The sequence below is a fragment of the Oryzias latipes genome, chromosome 23 (assembly GCF_002234675.1).
Source record: "Oryzias latipes chromosome 23, ASM223467v1".
Classification (NCBI taxonomy): domain Eukaryota; kingdom Metazoa; phylum Chordata; class Actinopteri; order Beloniformes; family Adrianichthyidae; genus Oryzias; species Oryzias latipes.
Genome location: NC_019881.2, coordinates 20,315,608 through 20,337,477, shown reverse-complemented (window position 1 = coordinate 20,337,477; position 21,870 = coordinate 20,315,608). Strand labels below are relative to the sequence as shown.

The 21,870-nt window shown below is 42.0% G+C and overlaps 1 protein-coding gene across 1 annotated transcript; it reads right to left on the bottom strand.

Annotated features, from left to right (window-relative positions):
- Nucleotides 1-1,736: 1,736 nt before the first annotated feature.
- Nucleotides 1,737-21,832, bottom strand: LOC101169403 (UPF0577 protein KIAA1324-like). Its single transcript, XM_004083210.4, has 22 exons — nucleotides 21,581-21,832; nucleotides 14,421-14,541; nucleotides 12,422-12,611; nucleotides 12,194-12,341; nucleotides 12,027-12,116; nucleotides 11,845-11,950; nucleotides 11,614-11,763; nucleotides 10,950-11,038; nucleotides 10,058-10,238; nucleotides 9,702-9,830; nucleotides 8,170-8,260; nucleotides 7,977-8,079; nucleotides 7,714-7,851; nucleotides 7,372-7,644; nucleotides 5,791-5,964; nucleotides 5,511-5,700; nucleotides 5,339-5,435; nucleotides 5,171-5,272; nucleotides 3,772-3,898; nucleotides 3,475-3,653; nucleotides 2,125-2,287; nucleotides 1,737-2,047 (listed from the first exon to the last, which is right to left on the bottom strand). The coding sequence occupies exons 1-22, from the start codon at nucleotides 21,692-21,694 to the stop codon at nucleotides 1,979-1,981; spliced, it is 3,024 nt and encodes a 1,007-aa protein (XP_004083258.1). The 5' UTR covers nucleotides 21,695-21,832; the 3' UTR covers nucleotides 1,737-1,978.
- Between the last annotated feature and the right edge of the window lie 38 nt (nucleotides 21,833-21,870).

Sequence of the window (21,870 nt, the reverse complement as noted above, 5' to 3'; positions counted from 1 at the left end):
CTAGCCAGACATCAGCCAGACGACACTTACAGGCCGAAACAACAAGGGGAGTCGCTGATGTCTCACCCAGTTTCACACAGACCTTATGAAAAGGTTGTAACTGATTTGTTTTAACTGTTATGGTAAAAGTTACTTGGTGGTAACAGACTACTTTTCAAACTATCCTGAAGTCGGAGCGCTGCAGTCAACATCAAATAAAGCAGCGATTAGTTTCCTGAAGTGTGTGTTTGCCAGACACGGTGTTCCTTGTGAGCTGTTTTCAGACAATGGACCGCAGTTTTCCAGCAGTGAGTTTGCTGACTTTGCTAAAGATTGGGGGGTGAGACACGTAACATCAAGTCCAAACTATCCAAAGTCCAATGGCTTAGCGGAAAGCTCAGTAAAGACAGTGAAGACTCTACTGAAAAAAGCACACGACAGAGATGACTGTCAAAAAAGTCTTCTGATCTACCGGAGTACACCTCTACAAAATGGATTGTCACCAGCTCAGATGCTGATGGGAAGGCGCATTCGCTCCAACCTACCAGTACATGAAGACTTGTTGACCCCAAAGGCTACACACAAAGTCAGGAAGGCAAAAGAAGAAATGAAGGTGAAGAAAAGCGGCTGTATGATCAAAAGGCTAAACATCTGCCTTTCCTAAAGCCAGGAGACAAGGTACGTCTTAGAGATGCTTCCACAGGAAACTGGAGACAACAAGGACGCGTGCAAGAGGAGGTGGAGTGCCTAATGTTACATTAAAAAAATATATATCTATATACATTTTTCATTCATATTTTTTTCTTTTCACTTTTAATTTTTTTTTGGCACCACTAAATGTGCATCCAACATGCAACCAATAAACTGTATTCAATTCTTCAGCAGCAACAAAAATACATTCACAAAATGTAGTAATAAGGGATCTCATTTATATTACAATAACAGTTGCATTTTGTTGGTGCTGCTGATCAGTTAGAGGGCCGACAAATTAAATTTCGCTTAGGGCCCCCGGAAGACCAGGGCTGGCCCTGAATGGTAGTATACTTTTAAATTCGTATTTTTGCTTTAAACAATTAGTATTGTTCTCCTCTCCGCTGGCGTACTGAAAATACTTTAAACAAAAGTATTTTCAGGCAATATTTTTATTTGAAAAGAAGTATTATTTTTATAAAACAAAAGTAGTATTTTGTAAAAAGAAAAAAAAATGTCCCCATTGATGTATTTTAATTTCTCTTTTAAATCAAAATGGGATTTCCTTTTTGCATCTCTGTTAAAAAAAAATCACAGAAAAAAGAACTCTCTAAATGTTTCCTGAGTAAACAAACGCGTTGATGTAAAAGTGGTCATGTTTTCTCTTAAACGGAGTAAAGAAATTTGCAGATTTACACACCGGACACAAACTGAACCAAAACGAAAATCAGAATTTTTAGAATACCACAGAATCCATGTTTTTATAGAAACAATCACCGGTGTTTAGTGTCTGCTTTGTTTTTGTAACCCTTGTTCTATCCTAGGCAGTTTAACGTTGGGAGTTGGGTCATCTAGACCCACTAGACAGCGCTCTGAACCTTGTCTCTTCAATGATTTGTGATCTTCACTGGTGTCCATGGATTACATGAAATCTTTCCACCTTTATCCACCTTTGTCGTGGTAGGGAGAACACGTCAATGGAAGGGGGGGTCATCTAAGATAGCACAAGGGTTAAATAATGGATGGATTTGCATTTCTTTGTACAGAAAAAATCTTTAACACACATCCCAAATTCAAACAGGACTTTAATAAAGAATTGTCATCCTTACATCAATATAAATACAGAACTCTGAACAAAATATACAAAAGAAAATTACAAAACATTAAAAGCATTCCTTGTTTTGTTGGGAATCCAGAAAATACACAAACGTCCTGATTTTCTGAGGGTCCAGACTGTCCTCCAGCCGGGATTCGCACTCGTCTTCCAGATAGAAAAGGGATGGAAGGAGCGGCGTGGAGGCGGAGCTGTTCATCCCAGGGCCCAGCGATCGGACTGAGAGTTCAGCTGCACCGACTCGCTGCTCTCTCTGTCCTCATGCTGACACACAAATGAAGAACATTGTGAAACTCTGAGCTGGAGCGGAAATCTGCTCTCAAATGTGGACGTCAGTGCACCTTGTTGGCGATGGCCCGCAGTTTCCCCAGCAGGGAGGGTTTCTGGGCGTAGACCACGTCGTCGTCCGGCTCCTCCCCTTCCGTCAGGCCGCAGCTGTCGGCAGCAGGTAGCTCGCACTCCTTGTTGGCGGACATCACCAGACGAGAGTACTTGTACTCCAACCTGAGCACAGAGCAGAAGCCGTCGTCATGGTGAGGCTGCATCTGATGAAAAACACGTCCAAAGGAAGCATGTCTGAACCGGCTTCACTTTGGACGGAGACTCGTTTTCCAGGCGGTCTGAGAAAGTACATGTCAGGAGTACAGATGGTTACGTTCAGATTTAGATCTGGTTCCAGAGCCCAAACGGCCCTCAAACCAGTTAAAAAAACAAAAAGAAACGCCAATAACTACCAGAAACAATGAAGTGAAGAAGCAGCGTGACAGGAGAGCGCTAAGATGTGCCTCAGATGTTTTATTTCCTCATTTCTGGCAGTCTGCACTGCAGGGCTAACACGTCCAGTAAACGCGTTTTTCACCGCTCGTCGCCATGACGATGGTCTTTTTGTTCAGGGCGTTGTACACGTCATTCGTATCCCTCGAGTCGCCGAATGAGAATCTTTTGCTGTGAAGTACAGATGAAGTTTTACTCGCCTCAGCTTCAGCATCTTGACTGAAGCTCCGCCCACTCTCACAGCTTCACCCATTCTTACATGAGCCCGCCCACATTTACTGGAGAGGAAAAATGATTGGCTAGAGTTGTACAGCAAACCTGAGTAGAATACATGATTCGAAATGAAGCACCGAAATCTGCATTTTTATACGGTAGTATACAAATATGGTGTACAGTGTGCACAGTAGTACCGTATAAGCCGGTACCGGTACCAACTTTACACCACGTTCTTGCACCCATTCCTAATCAGGGGGTGATTTAAAGAAACTCAGGAACACAAAATCAGCCTGAAAAGCTTAAAAGGCCTCAATGGACCCGGTCCAGTTCAAAGGTCATGAGCCAACAGTCAGAGAAGAGACTTTTGGACAAACGTTGATCCACAGGAGAGTTCAAGCAACATGAACACAAAGAAGCATCTCCATCATCCCCACAAACCTTTGGACAAATGTTCTGTGAGATAAAAAAAAAGACATGGCGGGGGTGGTGTGATGGTGTGGGACTGCTTCACTGTTTGAATGACTTGTTAAATTTGATGGAACCATAAAGTTTGTTTATGTTTTTCTTCTAACTAAAAATAAGTATAAAGCAGAGCCGCGTGGTTAAACCACAACAACATCTGCTGTAAACCGACGCTGACGTCTGGAGCTGGAAATAACACCTGAGTGTGTCTCTGCAGAGGGAAACCTGTGTTGCCTCACCTCTTGTTTTTCTTCCAGAAATAGAAGGTGAGGGACACCAGCAGCACTGCCACAAAGGCCCCGCCTCCAAGTCCCATTTTCAGCCACAGAGCGATGACCTCACAGGGGGAGGAGCTAGGAGGAGGCAGCGACACGCCCTTGATGCACAGTTTTGGTTCGTTCCACATGAACAGAGTTTCCTGAGAAGAAAACATTTTTAGAACCCAGAAGGCAGAAACATTCTGATAAAACACACAATCACACTTCAGCTTCAGGCAGAAGTAAAGCCTTATGGGAAATGTGTGCCTCTGGGGTCACCTGTATGCCCCCCTTGCAGGCCCCCTCTATGCGGTGGTAGTCGTCCCGGGTGCAGCGAGGACAGGCGCTGGCGCTCTCCCACAGGAAGTGGAAGGTGCATCCGTCACAGGTTCCTGCGGGACAAGAGCTGCACAGACGCATGTAGTCATTACACCGACCTTGTTAGAACGCACATTAATGCAGCTGTGAATTAAACCTTTAATCTGTCAAAAGAACAGAGAAAACATGGTCAGATTAGGATTAGACTGCAGTTGCAATGATAGTATCTTAAACTTAAAAACATCAACCTAAAATGATTAATTTGTTTGAGATTTAAGACTTTGTAAACTTATCTAAAACAAAAATGTCGTCTAATATTTTTAATGAATTTTACTTGTATAGTTTAAATTTGAACCTTAAAATGTATGGGATATTTTTATTGAACTTTATCTTAAAATCTGTAAAAATGACAAAGTGATATTTAAAAAAACAAGTCTGCACTTGTATGAATCACGTGGTAGATTGGATAAATTAACTTTATTTATAAAGCAGCTTTTACACATTCTGTTAACAAGTTTACACATAGTTTGTTCAAAATAAATTAACGAATAAACATATTTAAGTAAAATAAACATTATAAGATAAAGGGGTTTAAAGCAAACACCCTCCACCTACCAATAAAAATATGGTGTTATCATAAAAAAATAATAAAAATTGAATACGATTTATAGAAGTGCATTGCACTCAATATAAAAAACAGGTGATCTTTGTTCTAATTGTTTTTAGAACTACAAAAGCAAAAAACTACAAACATGCTGGGCACTAACCTCTTTACACTTTATTTGAATGCAATATGCTTCCATAATTATCTAATTAATCTGTAAAAAAACATCAATTCAGACTAAAGTAAAAATACAAAAACAATAATGAAAAAAATACTTCACTTATAAACAGCAACAACTAAATTAACGTCTTAAGGTATTTAAGAAAAAATAAACCGGGAAAATAAAAGAAAATAGTAAGAAAGTGGAGAAATAGTTTAATTAGTGCATCATCAAGAGGTAGAGGTTTATTTTTGAAACATCTCCACAGTGGATGAAGCCTCAGATGTTCCTCAGGGACGAGCAGGGTCTGAAATTAACACCCGCCAGCTGCTAATTGTGAGCAAATCTTTGGTCTGGCGAGTCAAATTTAGAGGGTTACCGGCGAGTTCTTAGCTCCTCCTCATGCACGAGTGTACGCAATACGAGAGCCCCACCCTCTACGTCACTGACGTTTATGATTGTTTCTGGTGCGTTTAGATCAGGTGGATGGAGCTCCTTTACCATGCCGGTGAAGATTTGCAGTCCGCCACAAAAGAGGGGCGGAGTCATGGGCAACATAACCACCAGTGAAACCAGCCTTTTCAGGTCAGTGTTACCTGGGCACAGAGATTTCTCCTCGCTCCGACTTTTCCGGGTTACAGCGGACGATGATCACCGAGCTCCGCCCCTGATCGCACGACGCCGTGACCTGTGTGGACCTGAGCAGAAGTCTGGCCGAGTTAGGACTGAATAAAATACACAAAAGTAGTTTTGTCTTTTTTTACCTGTAGAAGAAATTGATGTCTGGAACATTCCTGGAGTTGTCTGGAAAGAGACCAGGTTCAGCGCTCACGCCACCAAGGACCGCCTCCACCGTGGCCCCTGCAACACGAATGCAAAGGAAAAGCGTTTTAACAGCTGAGCGCGGCGGCGAACCCTCCCCAGCGACTGCTGTACCCATGAAGGTGTCTGCCAGGCTGACGGACTGGGAGGAAATGACCATCCTGAAGCCCCGCCCATCGGTCGGGATGATGGTTGACTGGCAGATGAAGCTATCCACTGAGTTGACGAACTGAGCCATATCGCCGCGGTCCTCTTTGGTGGAGACGTCGGTGACGTTGTCGGTGCAAACGGCAGCTCTTCTTCCCTGAGGAAGACGAGCGATAAACCAGAACGTTCCGATAAAAAAAATATAAAACGAGGAACCATCTCAGAAAAGGTGAATCTGCTCCAGTACCTCGTGTCCGCAAAGGCTCACGTTGAACAGGTGGAGGTACTTGGTGCCTTTGGAGGTGAAACTCGGGCCGACCGTCAGTGACACGACGTCGCTCATGGGGCTGAGGTCAAAGGTCAGCGTGCGGTTGTTCTCTGTGAGGGTGAAGGAGCAGTCGCTGAAACAGCGCGAGTGTTCCTGCAGGGGGAGACATCACAGCGGTTTAATCATGATACAGTGATCCCTTGATTATCGCGGGGGTAACGTTCCAAATAGAACCCGTGATAAGCAAAACCCGTGAAGTAGAAACCTTTATTTTTTTTACAATTATTATACAATGAAATACACTATTATACATTGAAAAGAAAGAACAAACCATTAAACAGGCTAAATCAATTGTTTTTTTAACAAATAAAAGTACTTTAGAAACGTTTTTTCAACAAATAACTTCTGTAGTGTGCTGTCAAATAATAATTTCAATCATCAATAAGAACAGAAGGCTTTAAATTGCGGAGATTAGCCCCACCAACCGCGACCCGAGTGGATTAAACAGAAGAAAATTTAAAATGATTATGAAAAAAATAAAAAAGTACAGTGGAACAGATAGTGACTCCGGTCTTCTTTTTCACTGCTCTTCATACTGAGCCGCTGCATCCTCTGCAGCGTTTTTTCCTTTTGAAGCCCGCGGTGCAGCTGCAGGTGTGTTTGTTCGGGAGAGGAACATAGTGATAGGCAGTTGTTGTCGCTCTTTTTTCTTCTTATAAGATCCTTATAAACCGACATGCCCCCATCGATTATGTTGGAGAACTGTAATGAACGGCTCATCAAAGGGTCCCATTCTTGAGCTACTCGCTGAGTGACTTTTTAGCCAATCAGAATGCAGAACACAATGCACAATCCAAATCCGTGAAGTAGCGAAACCGTGAAAAGTAAACCGTGATATAGCAAGGGGCTATAGGGGCGATGTGGCCCACGCAGTGTATTTTCTACGTCACAAATTAGACCTTCAAACAGAGTTTTTTCCCTCTGCTTCTGATTCACAATGTTTTGAACAAACACATATTCAGAAATTTGATTTTAAGCTTAACTTTCTCGACATATGTCCTCCATCGTTAAGAAAAGACCACAAGGAGATGTTACAAACACCCTTTTCATCAGAGTGGGTCTTTAACATCCCAGATGTTTGAAGTGAAGCAAACGTGCATCACATATGCAACGAACCACAAACCATGGCGTTCAGTCCCACAGACCAGCAGAGCCGCTCAGGTTTATATGCCACACATATCTTGCATTTGCCATTTGCCACGAAAAAACCCCGAAATGGCAGCCATTTTGAAAGATGGCGGCCATACATTCAATTATTACAAGAATTCCTAATGTCTATTTGCCCCAGTCTCAACAATATGGGCTTTTAATGCACACAATCCAGTCTTATAACATGTGGAGTATCAAATCTTTTCAAATCAAGAGAGGATCCTCAGCTACATCTACGCCAAATTTGGTGCTTGCATCACAAAATGCTGGATCATTTTAGAATCCGCTTCAGCTACATGTAAAAGCAGTCGTCCAAAACTCCAACAAGCTTTTGAATCCAGATCTCTCTACCTTGTTGCTGACGCTTCCAGGTCCGCAGGCGATGCACGCGTCCTCCCCGTAGGTGTGTCGGCCGGCCAAGTGGGTGTTTGGGGGACATTCCTGACATCTGTTGGTGTTTCTGTCTATGTAAAAGCCCGCTGGGCAGGGAACACAGGAGGAGCCGGCCCGTTGGGAGTTCTGAGGCACCAGAGCACAGGCCCGACAGGCTGACGCCACCCCGTCCACAACGTTGGTCACACTTACCGAGTAGATTTTGGCCACGTCGCCGACATAACGGCGTACCTGCAAACATCAACTTGTGAGTTTTTGTTCAGATTGCTCGCCTGGCTCTCCTGTGGCGTGTTTTCTCACATCGAGGGCGTGGTTGGTTCTCTGAAAAGCCCACGTGTACGTGACGGAAGCGTTACGGGTCATGCTGTGGGAGAACAACTGCTTCTCCTTACTGCCCTCCCAGGACTCCACCACCGTGGTGCTCTTTGTGTTCACATCCTGCAGGGGGAGGAACGGCGAGAGACGGGAAAACTTAGGTCCAACTGTCCCAACCTGGACCTTGGAGAAAAAAGCTCAACCTAATTTCTACCTTCAGCTCCAAACCAACACAGTCAAGCACACACCATCATGAAGTAGAGCTCACAGTCAGCAGAGCAGAGCGTTTCAAACACAAAGCTGATTCGGCCAAATTCACCACCGGTCATCCCCGACAGAGAGGCAGGAACTCTGCAATGAGATTGAGAACAAATTACCCACAATTCCCACTTTACATCGCAAAGACGTAAACCTGAACTCCAGGAAACACGAAGAACTTACTTGAAACCAGGAACATGCAAGCTGAGGATGAGATAGTTGTTGTCTGAGCTGCCGGCTCCACTCCGAATGTGGTCTCCTGCCACCTCCCACCCTGATGAAAAGACAATCAGATTCATGCTTCATCACTGGTGATAACTTCCCGTGAAAGAATGTAGAGAGGAGTGCCCACGTCTTAAGGGGAGCGCAGGTGTGTCTTACAGTTCTCTGGAGGCTTGTATGGACATCTCAAGGAAGGAACGTCATGAAAATGGAACATACCATTGTTGTGTGTGTGGCAAAAGCATTTTGAGGTTTGCATAAGGCTAATGGAAGTTATGACGTACGGGTGATGCTGTCATATGGGGTCCTTATGCCACACTCTAGTCGTCAGTAAAGTGAGAGTACCGACTCCTTACTGACCCACATGTGAATGTCGCGTGCACGAGGTGTTGTCTAATAATCAAATCAAACCAAACTTTATTTATAAAATAGCGCTTCTCATGCATTTTGTGCAGCTCGAAGCGGTTTAACATTAAAAACAGAAAACACAAATTATTACAGTAATCACTTCAGACATGACGTGCGTCAAATACGCCTCCACCATCAATGTTAAAATGTGTGTTTAAGTCGCTGCTCGACGGTCGTCCAGAAGTGTTTTAATAAACCTGACACTCCCGCCGCGACGCTGAAGATGTTGACAGATCAAGTTTCTTTACTTTACCACAAAGGCGTCAGTAAACACGTCTCTATGTCTGGCTTCATGAGATCATCCAGACTCTCTCAGTACGTGAATGACGTCCCCTACAAGCGATATTTCTGTGTTTCTGTGGTTCGGTTTGATGACTTGCTGTCGCAGACGCTGCTGTGTCTGTGCCCAGGTGTTTTAGAGGAGAGGGGGTTTTATTGCTGCAGGGGACATAATGAAAGAACCTAAAATTCTGACATTCCCTGCTTCTCTTACTTTTTTTAATTTTATATATATACTTTTAGTTTTTTTTCAAGATGCAATGCACCAGAATGCACTTCTGTGTGTAGGAAAATCTTAAGTACTTTTTCAATAGCTTAAGTTTAGAGATGTTTTGTTTCTATAAACCAAATGAAAAATGATGCAAACCCCAATCTGAACCATGAGTTTTGTGATCCGTTGCTCCCCTGTTGTACGCTCACAAAACTATCAAGCTTTCTGCATTTGTCTGAACCCATCCAATACTGACCTTTGGTATTGGCTGTAGCCTGTGTGTTTGATAACATTTGATAACGCAGAAAACCACAGTCACCACGGAGATGAAGTAAAGTTGATTTTTTCTGCTCCATCTGGTTAATTTAGTTGTTCAGTGTTCCATCGCTGTATCGCAGTTCATCATTCACGGTTTACTGTTTTTTAGTAGCACTTTAAATGCTTTTTTTTGCGTCCAGAACACAAAAAGACTTTGTGTCACAGCTGATTCTACTATTCTTATTTTTTATGAGTTTCTTTGGCCGATTCAGGTTTTTTTTGTCCGTTTTTGAATGGCATCCTCTCCTCCGTAGTTGTGGTTTGGTGTTTTGCATACCGTTCATGTCGTCACATTTGGAGTTTCCAACATTTAAGCAGGACGTCTTCATGTTAGCGGGCAGCACGTTCCACCACTTGTACTCGTATCCGAGCACCGGTTCGGTTCCCGCGGGGCACTTTGCACACGCTGGCACACATGGAAAACACACAAAAGCTTCATTCAGAAACAGATTCACACAAACCTGATCATGCGAGATGTTAAACGGATTTCAAATAAATATTTGTGAAGCTGACACTATTAATGCAGCCAGAAAAATCCACAACTTTCACCACGTAAAGCACTAATAGATCTAGAAAAGCTGTGATTCCCAACAAAGAAAACTCTCCAAGTGTAGCCTGAACGTGCAGATTTACCGTAGGTGCCATCTGAGTGGGTTCCAGGAGGACAAGGTGAGCAGGTGGAGTCGTTGCTGTTGTAGTAGCCAGGGTTGCATGGAGGACAGGGCTCCCTCTGGCCTGTAGCGGGCAGCTCTGCAGCTCCTGTGATGTTTTCCACACAGATCTTTGGCTCCACCCATCGGTACAAAACCTGTGTCTGAATCAAACAAACCCATGATGGGAGTACAGAAGATTCCAGAACCGTCTGTCAATAACTAGAGATTTCTTCTGCATGAACACACTCTCCCACCAGTCCCTCATCTAAAATTAGCTAAAATTTTTCATCTGCTCCCGATTTACAACCATTTGAATAAAGAAATACTCAGAAATGTATTTTTAAGCCTAACTTTCTTTATACATGTACTCTGTCATCAGAAGAAATGTTACAAGAATATGTTAAAAACAACAAAAACACCATTTTCATTGGAGTGTTTAAAACCCTGGAAAGGATTCCAGTTTTGTTGGTTTGGACAAAGATGCAGATCTTGGAAAGGGAACACATTTTACTATTAAAACAACTCAGTAAACAAAAGACTGTTTACCAAAAACTCAGAGCAGTCAGAGGAATGATAAGTGTTATAAACATGTTAGCTTATCCCACAATGTTGTACAACAGTTATAACAGTAAGTGAGAAGTAGAATAAGGCAGAAAAAGCTAAAGTAGGGCTTTTAAACAAAAAGACGTCTGAAAAATGATCAAAAATACATCATAAATCTAAATTAGTTATATTGTTTTTGTTCATCATTTTTAAAAAATTCCAGCAGAATCTAGTAAAACTGTCCGCTGATCTTAATAAATGCCATCCTAGGGCGTTTTTTTTTTTAAATGTTGATTGTGTGAAATGTGAGACGAGGCGCGTCGGCTGACCTTCCCCTCGCCGTCACAGGCCGTGTGGATCTGGAAGTAATCACTCTCTGAGCACGGAGGCCTCACTTTGCATTCAGCCCAGCCCTCAACTGAGACAGGAAACAAATCAGAAACACAACGAGTAACAAACGCACAACACAGACTCACACCTCAATAAGCAGAATGTAATGATGCAAACTTTTTGTGACTTCAGTGAGCAGATTAGATTTAAATGAGCCAAAAACTTTGAATCAAACTGAACAAACAGAATGTACTGGAGTTTAGTTAACTGGGTAAACGGTTAGTTATGGTAGAGTTACGGTAGTCACCAGAAAGTAAACACTGGAGCTCAAGCTCCGGTGTTAAAGGGATAGACCATATAAACTGCTGAAACACAAGAATAAAAATCCAATCATCTGAGCCTTGATCATCTCTCTGAGACTCCAGCATGATCTCCTGCAGATTTCATCATTTTATAAACTGATAATTAAAAGATAAAATCCACCTGGAGCTGACAATAACATGTAAATGTGTGCACTGGTACTAGAACACTTCTAGTGTAACCAAAGAAAAACCTTTTTAAAAAATAAATTACCGTATTAAAAAGCAGATTTACTGAATGCAGTCCAGACTTTGAATTTTCATGTGAGCGTTCAGAAAAAGCCCAGAGCATCGGCGCACTTACGTGAGTAGAGGTGTTCAGGGCACGGAGTGCAAGAGGAAGACCCCTTCACGGAGTAAGTGTTGCTGGGGCACGGCTGGCAGGACGAGGAACCTGGCATGGAGCTGAACCAACCGGGTCGGCAAGGAAAGCACTCAGAAGTGTAGGCGACTCCTGCACACATTCATGCGTCTAATGATATCCATGAGGACTGTTAATTGAACGTCTGCGTGAGTGAATGTTTGGAGGTCTCACCCTCGATTTGGATGTTCCTGAGCAGCACGGGTTTGACCATCTTCCCTCCCACCAGTATCCCGGTTGTTCTCCAGTACAGGATGTTTGTGCCGGACTTCAGGCTCACCTGGGAGGAGAAGAGAAGCAGAAGTCCACCGAGGGTTCAGAACATCTTTTCAGCAGAGGCGGAGCCAAGTACTCACTGTGTGCGTCTCCCAGTCTCCATTACTGGTGACTCTGATCCACTTCTGATCGTCAGCTTGAGCCATTTCCTGACACTGTTCGTTCTGGACCTAAACAAGTAATGAGGAATAAATATCTACACAATACGAACATCAGTGTTACCATGTTGTAGGACGCGGACGCTTACGTAAAACTCGAAGAGGATGTTGTTGTCTGGGTACTGGTATGTGAAAGACACTGACCCCTGCTTTTCCAGATGGACCACGTAAACTAAAGACACGGTGCATTCATCGCGGTTCGACTCCAGGTACATGCCCTGCGGCGTCCACGATGAGCTAAAACATCAGCAAAACACAGTTCTCATACCCTCAGGCACGTTTCCATCATGAAAGAAATTGACAGAGTTTACGGCCACCTGTTACACGACTGAACGTCTTCCCCGTTTGGTCCCAAGTCCAGGAAGCTGGCCAGGTTGGTGAAGCCTACAGGGATGGCGTCCCATTGGTCGAATCGCAGGCCGCTGCCGAGAGAGTACGAGCCGGCTGCACAAGGCGTGCACTGCTGCGTGGACATTTCCAAAAACATCCCGGCTTGGCAGGAGAAAGCTAAAAAATAATAATAACAATAGGAGGGGGAGGGGATAAAGTTAGCATTTTTTTATTTTTCAAATTTTAAAGCTTCTTTATTATTAAAAATTCTGTTATTGGGGCCAAGTGTTTATATGTGCAGTGTCCACACATCTTTCAAGTGCGTCCAAGACTACATTTTGTTGTGGCTTTAAGGGACATTCTAATGAGTAATTGTAAAAACAGGAATGCTAACCAAATGGCACAGCAAATATCTGAAGGGCAGCTATGAGGCCACCTATTTTTCAGCATTCAAAGTTACTTCCTTATTGAATTATTGGGTAGTTTCTGCATTTGAACATTTTTTTTACAACAAATTTAAAATGTGGCTTTTTTGTGTTTTTTTCTTAGCTAAGTTACAATAGCATTTTGCAGCTAATTTGAATTGTCCTGCAGTTTTTAAAAATTAATTTAGCTGAACTAGCATAGTGCCAGGTTTATTAGGGCTATTTTAGGGATTCCTACAGTTTTTAACCAACTTAGCATTTAACTAGAGTTTGTGGTCTCCAGGATATTTAGACTTTTTAACCGTTTTTTTTTTTGTAAATCTTATAATCTTTCCGCCTTTATATTATAAATTTTATTTAGAAAATGTCTATATTTCTACATTTTCCACTAACATTTTATATTAGCACTGTTCGACATTCAGGTTAGTCAGACCAAGTGACTGTATATGAGAAATCAAATGACTCCTAGAAGCCAAAATCCCATCCACTTCTACTGAGAAATAAACGGCTTTACTCAGTCATTCTGTTGGTCAGAATAAGCATTCTGGCTCTCATCCCTTTTTAACATGTTATTGATAATCCTGATATTTTTAAAGAGGTGGAGTCTGCACACATCAAAGTTCAAAACGTTTGATTGACAGACTTAGTGTGGCCAGCTTTCAAGTGGTAGGGGCGTGGCCTGCCAAGGAGATCCCTCCTGATTTCTAGAGTGGTTGCCGTTGAAACGTTGACTTAAAACTATTTGGATCAATCACTCCTTAGTGCACATGGTGGTGTCCATATCCTGAATAAATGGAGACTAAATAGACTTCATTTCATTGGAGCTTCATCCAGTTCTCATATACAGTCAATGGTTGAACCATGTTGTTTTTGGTGTTTTCAATAGTGCAGGTGTAGGTACCATAACCGTTCGTCCTGGAACTTACATTTGGGGTCCTTTCGACTGAAGGTAACGTCACACTACGGTAGCCCCACTTGTACAAACTAGGTACGTCAAGATCTGCTCTGGCTCTACAAATTTTCATTTCACGTTCCCTTTTGTAACCTAAAGTTATTTTCCCTCATAAATTGTGTCTGACATTATTCTTTGTAATTTTTATAAAGACATGTTGCTGCAATCCGCTTGTTATTCCATTTTAAGTTCAGCTGTGGCTGAAAATGTTGTCAGCACGGCTCAATGTTGTTCTTCCGGGACCGTTCTGCCGATAATAAAGCACTGGGCGCACGGATTAAAAAAACTATAAGCAAACATGCATTCAATAATAATCATAACAATAATAAAAGCACATTTAGAAGACAAGCTCGCTCTGTGTTGGAGCTGTTTGTTTACAATAGACTTTATAATGTCTTCTTCTATGATAGTTTCGTAATTTGTCCAGACAAATCACTATCTGACACGTCATTAGACCAACAGACAGCCAATAATAACATAATGTGACGTCAGCACTAGTCCCAGGACCCCGAACGGAAGTTCCAGACCGAACAGTTATGGTACCTACACAGGCGGTGCAGAGGACACACACTCTGCTCTTAAACACAAGCCGGCTCTGGTTGGACTCACAGCAGTCGGTTCCTCTGGTTGGAGGTGGGAGGTCTGAGCAGGAGCCTGGATCAAGTGGGATGGCGACCCTCCAGCGGGATCCTGTGCTGTCACACTCAGTGTATTGGAAGTAGAAATCTTTCTGTAAAGTGCACATTAAAGGTAAAAAAGTAACTGTGATTACTCGTATGAGATCATTTCTACCGTGTATAAAAAACAAGAACCATTAGGTTTTTCATTGGCCTTTTCTGCAACACTAGAAGTATTTCTACCTGCCAGCATCTCTGGCTATTTAATCAGTTGGACCAGTTTATTTTTTAGATCTTTCCACATGATTAATCTTTATATTTTGCTTTAAAAAAACAGATATAAATTTTGATTATTTTACACAAATTACAAAAATATGTGTTTCATTTATTTGCATCGTCTTTTATTTATTCCCTTTTTTATTTAACGTTAAACATTTTCTCTGAGAAAGTGAGATCTCCCTCACAGCCAGGAGCCCTAAATGTACAACTCTAGGCAGTACAGACAATAACAAAAACTGATCACACAAAAGGGGACATGAGGGCTTCCAGGCTAAAAGCATCATCTGACCCTGATCACCGTGGCGACCACATGCTGGAGTACTAATGGATCCATTAGGATCAGGACAGCAGGTCATGTGTACAGAGCACATGTAGGATTTTTGTAAATAAAAGCAAAATAAAATAAGAAAACTTAAATTTTATGTTTTAATTTTTTTATGCAGCTCAGAGAGACAGTCTTCTGTGAAATTCCATCAAACTCAAACCAAAGTTCCACATCATCTGCATAGAGAACGACCCCCAAGAAACCAAAAAGATGAATGGGACCCAAATCTCTTATGGAGCTCAAGAGAAAAAAAAAAACATATTTCAAAGTCAAATACCAAAACAGACAAGTCGTGGATAGCCAAAGTACATTTTAAAATTATTATTATTGGTTGACGAAAAGATCTACGGCTTGGCGGACATTTTGTGGCAAAGTGTGAAATTTGCCGATTTTCAAATTTTCCCATAATATGGGGGGAAAAATTTTGTTCCAGCAATCTTTACGAAATCTTACACACGCCACCAGATTAAGTCTACAACCAAAACCTAGGTTGTGTTTACCTTTCACCTTGAGAAGAGGCCAGCGTCTTCACCCACCTCCCAAAAAAAAGTACTATTTAGTACCTTCTACAAATGTAAACTCCTCTTAGGGTTTTCGATCTAGAGCGTCCTAACTCCTGGAGCAATATTGGGAAGCTGCTTTAGAAAAAAATTTGATTTTAAAATTTGTTGATTTTAAACGGCTTTAGCAAGACAAGCTAGCGAAAGTGATGTTCCTCTGTTGCTTGCACATTTTCCAATGGAATATTGGGAAAATTTAATAGATGAATCTTTGGCTCAAGCTGAATGAAATGATACTACCACAGATATGAACATGTAATGTTAACTAAAAGATGTCTGTTGCCAAGGAAATCCTAAAGTTTACTTTTGCCAATTTTTCTAAAAATTACATTGACCTGTTCGTCACCCCCAATGACCAGAAATTAAAATGGTTGCTATGGAGATAAACCACCAGTAAAGCTGCCATTTTGAAAGAGGTGTTTATTTCCCATCAATTTGAGACCTGCAGCTTAGTCCAAGGTGGAAGGAGCAGAGGAGGAAGGTGAGGCATAAATAGCACCCACTGTCGGTGAGGGCAGGTTGGGGGGGTGGCGAGGGCAGGTAGTGCCTGCGGACCTTACAATGCAGCTCGTAGCTTTAACTTCCTTTTCTACCTTTACAATTTTGATCAAAGATGTAAACGAATGTGTTCGAGGAGCTTTTTTTTGCACTGCAAGTGCAACTCCAAGGCCCCTGCCTCCTTGGCTTGTGTCCATTTCCTGCCCCCCAAGCCAGCTGCCCTCTTGAAAGTAAATCAGCACAGGCAGCTGCAGCACCAACCAATGTCTAAGCAGCAGCTAATTAAAGCCGAACTGCTGTAGATGCAAACAGAGGGATGCAGATGTATGTGTGAACAGTGCAGATAAGCCAGAGCTCTTGTGAAAAAATATTCACGGCGCTGCGGCAACAAATGTGGTCATTCACCCCCCCCCCAATCCTCTAGTCTACAGAACCACATTTTCCACTGGAGCAGCACGGCTCCAACAAACATCTATGGAGCAGAAACCGGAGCAGCTTCAGCTGCCTGATGGACCAAACAAAAATGGATGTGTTGACTGTGGAGAAAGGTGACACTGATAAAAAGGCGCAAAGGCTTCGGTAGTCTACTGGTCTCCAGGGTGATCCACAGTGGTCGTCATGGAGACAGAAGCAAGGAAGCCAGTGAGGATGAAGTGCAGCGCCTCGAACAAGCTTTTAAGATTCAACGATGACATCTGTGGCAGCCAAACGGCCTTTAAAGAGAAACAACCAAATTCACCTGGAGATCCTCCTCTTCCTTCATGGATGCACTCACACCCGGCCGCTGGGAGGTTTGTAACAGACTCCAGCTCAAACTCAAGCAAACATCCCAGCTGCATCAATGACCATTTCTGCTTACTCCATATTTCCTGCTCTGACTGCACATCCAAGAGGAAGGATGCGGACGGCCTTATTGATCGAAGGCTTTGACCCTAATGAATCCTTGGTGATTGGGCTGAAGGGCGATTAATGCAGAGGATGACAGTTTTAAAGCCTAAAGACACGAGGCTGCAGTCAGCAGCAGAGGAGCATCGTTTCTGACCTCGCTCAGAGCTCTGCATGCAAACTCGATGTCCTCTGCTTGTTGACCTGCCTCAGAAACATGTCACGCTCACTGCAGCGTCTGCAGGCAGTCTCACATTCATCTACAGCAGGGGTCGGGAACCTATGGCTCGCGAGCCATATATGGCTCTTTTGATGGTCACATGTGGCTCGCAGACAAATCTTTAATTACACTTTTTTTTTTTCATTAGACCAGTCCTTCTCGGGTGCGATGCGATGCCAGAGGCGCGCAGTAGTAGCGGTGCTTGGAGAGCACTATCAATTTACTATTATCTATTATTTCACAGAGTTTGTACCAGCGGAAACCTGTGAATTGCCGTGCCTAAAACTGCGCGCTCCCGTCTCCGAGAAAGAGCGCGCAGTTGCGGGGACGGGATGTTAGAGGAAGAAAGCAGAGGGTGGGGGTGGGGGGTGGAGTTGTGGGCACAGGTAGCAGGTGAATTGCGCAGGGATTGTAATAACGTAAAACCCGCTGCCCGTCACTCACTGCAGCGTGTGAGTGTGTTTGGCTCCGCGTCTTTATGTGAGAAGTCTTTGTCACATCTACAGAACATTCAGACCTACGATCACGTTTAAAGGTTCAACGCCTTATTTATCAGCAACAGCATTACAATGTTATTAAAAAGAATCCACAGACTTATTGTACTTTAAAAATGTTGAAATTACATCAAATGCACACATTCATTTGTATATTTAGTTTTAAACATATCGTTGCCTACTGACTTGGACTGGGTGGCTGTTGGGCCGCGTTAAAAGTTCTGGAGTTCAATGAACGCATCAAGCAGAGATCTGATTGGCCCTCAGTTCTGTCGCTCAGCCTGTTGTTAGGGAGTTTGGACCAATGGGGTTCAGCTATGGGCCGAATAAGGGAAATGGGAGGGCTGGAGCGGGAGCAGGGGAATATAAAGTTGGCAGAAGCGCTTTCATCTCGCTGGAGAGATTGAGGAGTTGCTGAATTAATTGTGCGGCGTTTGTTGCCGTCTGCAGTAACCAGAATAAAGAACCTTAAAAGAGGTTAAGTCTCAGTGTGGGAAAGGGACGCTACATTATTGTATGGCTCTTTCGAAATTACTTTTCAAAATATGTGGCGTTTATGGCTCTCTTGGCCAAAAAGGTTCCCGACCCCTGATCTACAGTGACAAGTTGCTCCAAGTCCACAAAACAAGTGGATGTAAATGTCATCTTTAGAGACCACAAGATGAAAAACAAACCCTCAGCTTCTGCTGGAGGTTTCTTCTTGATCTTTCTCTTATGCTAAGTTCTCAATGGACATGTGTTGCATGATCAAGAACACGCTAAACTTCTTGATCGCCCTTTTAGCATATGTGTTCCCAAGACGTCCATATACACGTGTTTACATAGACTTTTTTTGGAATTGGCTGCCTGACCGCACGTTTCAAAGGCCTGTGTGAATGTAGCTTTAGAGGAAGTTTCTTTCTCCATTGTCAACTTTTACTAACTCAGTGCAGGAAATACACTGAAAACCAGTGACGTGCGGTAAGGTGAGGCACAGCCTCACCCATCACAATTGTGATAAAATAGAAAAAGGTTAATTCAGTAAATATCATTTTCCACCGATCAGTGTTAAATATACATTTTCAGTCAACTCAACACATTTTCCACAGTTTCTGAGGTTAAAATCGCAGAATTTGAGTGTTGCACGATCACAGACGGAGCGGAAACTCCGGGTGAGGGCTCTGAAGCGCTGTGCCTCATTTCTGCTCAATGTTAACAGAGACGTGCGCTCAAAACGCCGCTGTAGGCCCAAAGAAAAGGCTTCAGGTGAAGCAAGCCTCACCAGCAGGGGGCAGACGTCAGCTGACAGCTGCTTTGTAGCTACACTGGTGCCGTAGAAAAAGACTAAGGAAGTGTTTCTCCATTGAGGGGGAGAAACTAATAAAATAAAGGAAAATTAGGAAGACTTTAACAAGCAGATCATATCATATATATAATTGGGGAGAAGGATCAGTGCATGAACCCAAAAAATAAAACATGGTTTTCAATGTTTCTTTTTTTTTAAATAACATGGAAGAATGTGAAAAAAATGTAAGTAAAGTCATTTATTTTATTTTTATGATCATTTTCACAGACCACATTTGATAACACTGATTAAAGCTCCAGAATTTTAAGTTGGAAAAATACCAGAAATAGTTACTTAGGGTCAAATGTGTGCTGAACACATCTGTATACTTTAATTTATTTACAGTATATATGAATGATTTATACACAGGAAGAGTGTTCTATCCATGTCTATAAAAGAAATATTCTCTGTAGGACAAATATGTTCTTGTGTGTATTTTATAAACTGTTAGCTGCTGTTGGATGAATGGTGAAATATTCAGTTCTCTCATAGTAAATCTGACTCCAGAGGAGTTGGTGCCTCACCAGCCATCAACCTCACCGCACGTCACTGCTGAAAACCCTGCTAAGATTCTGCTAGCTTTAAGCATCCATTTCATTTAACTGAGGAATTTGTTTTATAATAATTATATTTAATAATTTTTGGAGACAACCTCATTTTAAACTAGTATTTTATTTGGAATTTAATTAAATTATTGATGTTTAAAGTAGCTCTACAAAATGACAATGCTCAGTTTTTAAGGATAAAAGTAAATGTAAAGGTTATGTTGATAGTAACACATCAACAAAATAAGTGTTAAAAACAAAACAAAATATAAGCTATAAAAAAAAAAAATACAGAAAACAGGAGGTGCAGGAAACCGCACGTCTATTTCTGACAGTCGTAAAATTCTTCCACTTCTACTTAACTGCTAATAAACCCCTTCTGTGTGAGGAACGGGACCACAGACAGCTCAGCTGTTTCATTTAAGAAGTTTTTTGCACCACATTTTAAATCTGCTAAAGTAAAATGATCTACAATCTAAAAATATTTAAAAAAAATGTAAAGGTTTAGCATGTATGATACAGTGACACCTAGCTTCTTAAACTGTACATTGCAAGCATTTTATCATAAGATATATTCTCACACAATTTGACTGACTAAAAAAATGTGTAAAGGGGCAAAAAAACAACAACAACTTATTAAGCATGAAACTACTAACTGTTCGGTTGGTTGGTCCCTAGTAGTTACTAAAGTTAAAGTTTTTCTTTTTTCATTGAAATAGATGAAGAACCAGGTAAAAGGTTCGAATGAGTCGCTGCATAAAGGTTCAATCATTTAAAACTAAATATACAAGGAAAGTGTGAAAAAGGTGTGAAGTTAAAAAATGATTTATAAAAGATGACTTTTGCTTTAAAAAGTGAAAGATTAACATGAAGCAGGAAAAACAACAGTTGGTTAAAACAACTAAAATAAACATTTAAAATATCCCCAAATTTGCTTTGTAAAAGCAGCTTCTTTAACTAAGTAAATGTTCAAAAAAGATTGTAGTTCTAATTTAAGACTTTAAAAATGGCTAAAACACAAAAATGTTACAACAGAGCATCTTTAAATGTAATAAAAAAGGTTTAAATATGAGCAAAAGATGATCAAATTCTGCGCAGACGTTTCTTTAAATCACACCAATAAATCAACACATTAAACATCACATGACAACACTGGAAATCTAAACAAAAAAATCAGAAAACAAAAGTAATTTCCAGAAACATGAAATGTTATACAAGGGAACAACATTAGAAACTAAAAAGGAAAAATGACAAGAGAACATGTTAAAAACACCATTTTCACCAGAGTCGGTTTATAGAGATTCGACAACTTCTTGTTCCAGGTTTTAACAAGACAGATAGTGTGATTTTTTTTTTTAAAATCTTGTACATTATAATGCTAAATAACTCGGTTTAAAGGCACATTTTAACCAGTTTGTGGGGCTGGAAGGTGGTTCTCTATTCTAAATTTGTGACGTCATTGTTTTCTGATTGATTAGATATTTTTCATATTTTAACTCCAAAATCACGTCAATCTAAATGGTTCTACATCTTTAAAAACATCCCCTTCAACCCCCTAATAGTCTAATTTTTTATTTGTTTATTTCTTTGTTATTTACACGTTCCCTCCTCCTGGTGACGCCTGGATCCGCTTTGACACCCCGGCTGGGACTGACAGGATCCCCCCGGACTGATGTGCATCCATCCCGTCAGGTAATCCCTCCCAGCCGGTTGGAGGCCAGCAGACGAGACGGCGGCGCATTTACGGTCAACATGAATCCAAATTTAAGGCTATCAGCACCAGAATGCAGACCGGCTTCGGAACCGGAAACCGTTTGATTGTTTAACTTTGAGTTTATTTACGTTTAGTTTAAATTAATTTATCCCGAGATTTTATTTTGTACATCATTTTTATATATTTTAACCAATTTAAATTAGCGTTGAGGTCATAAATGCGTTAGAACATAGTTTGGGGATTTTTGGCTAATAATAATAAAAATAAAACTGTCGACATTAGCGTTAGGCGAATAAAAACACAGTTACCTTCTGGCATGGCCGCAGTTCTCCTCCGGTCGGCGTGAAGAAGGATGCGGGAGCGGCGATGAGGAGGAGAAGGAGGCAGCGGGAGAAGCAGGAGGTCCACGCCGGCTCCTGCATCCTCACCTGCGGTCACAATCGGGCGTTGTGTCCGCCACCGGGAGCCACAAACACAAAGCAGTCCGAGAGGCGAAGACGCTGCTGTCCCCGTCATGGATGCGCACGCGCCTCCCGCCCTCACCTGCCCAACTCCCCCTCCTCCCTCCATGCAGCGCTGACTGAGGAGAAGCACATCC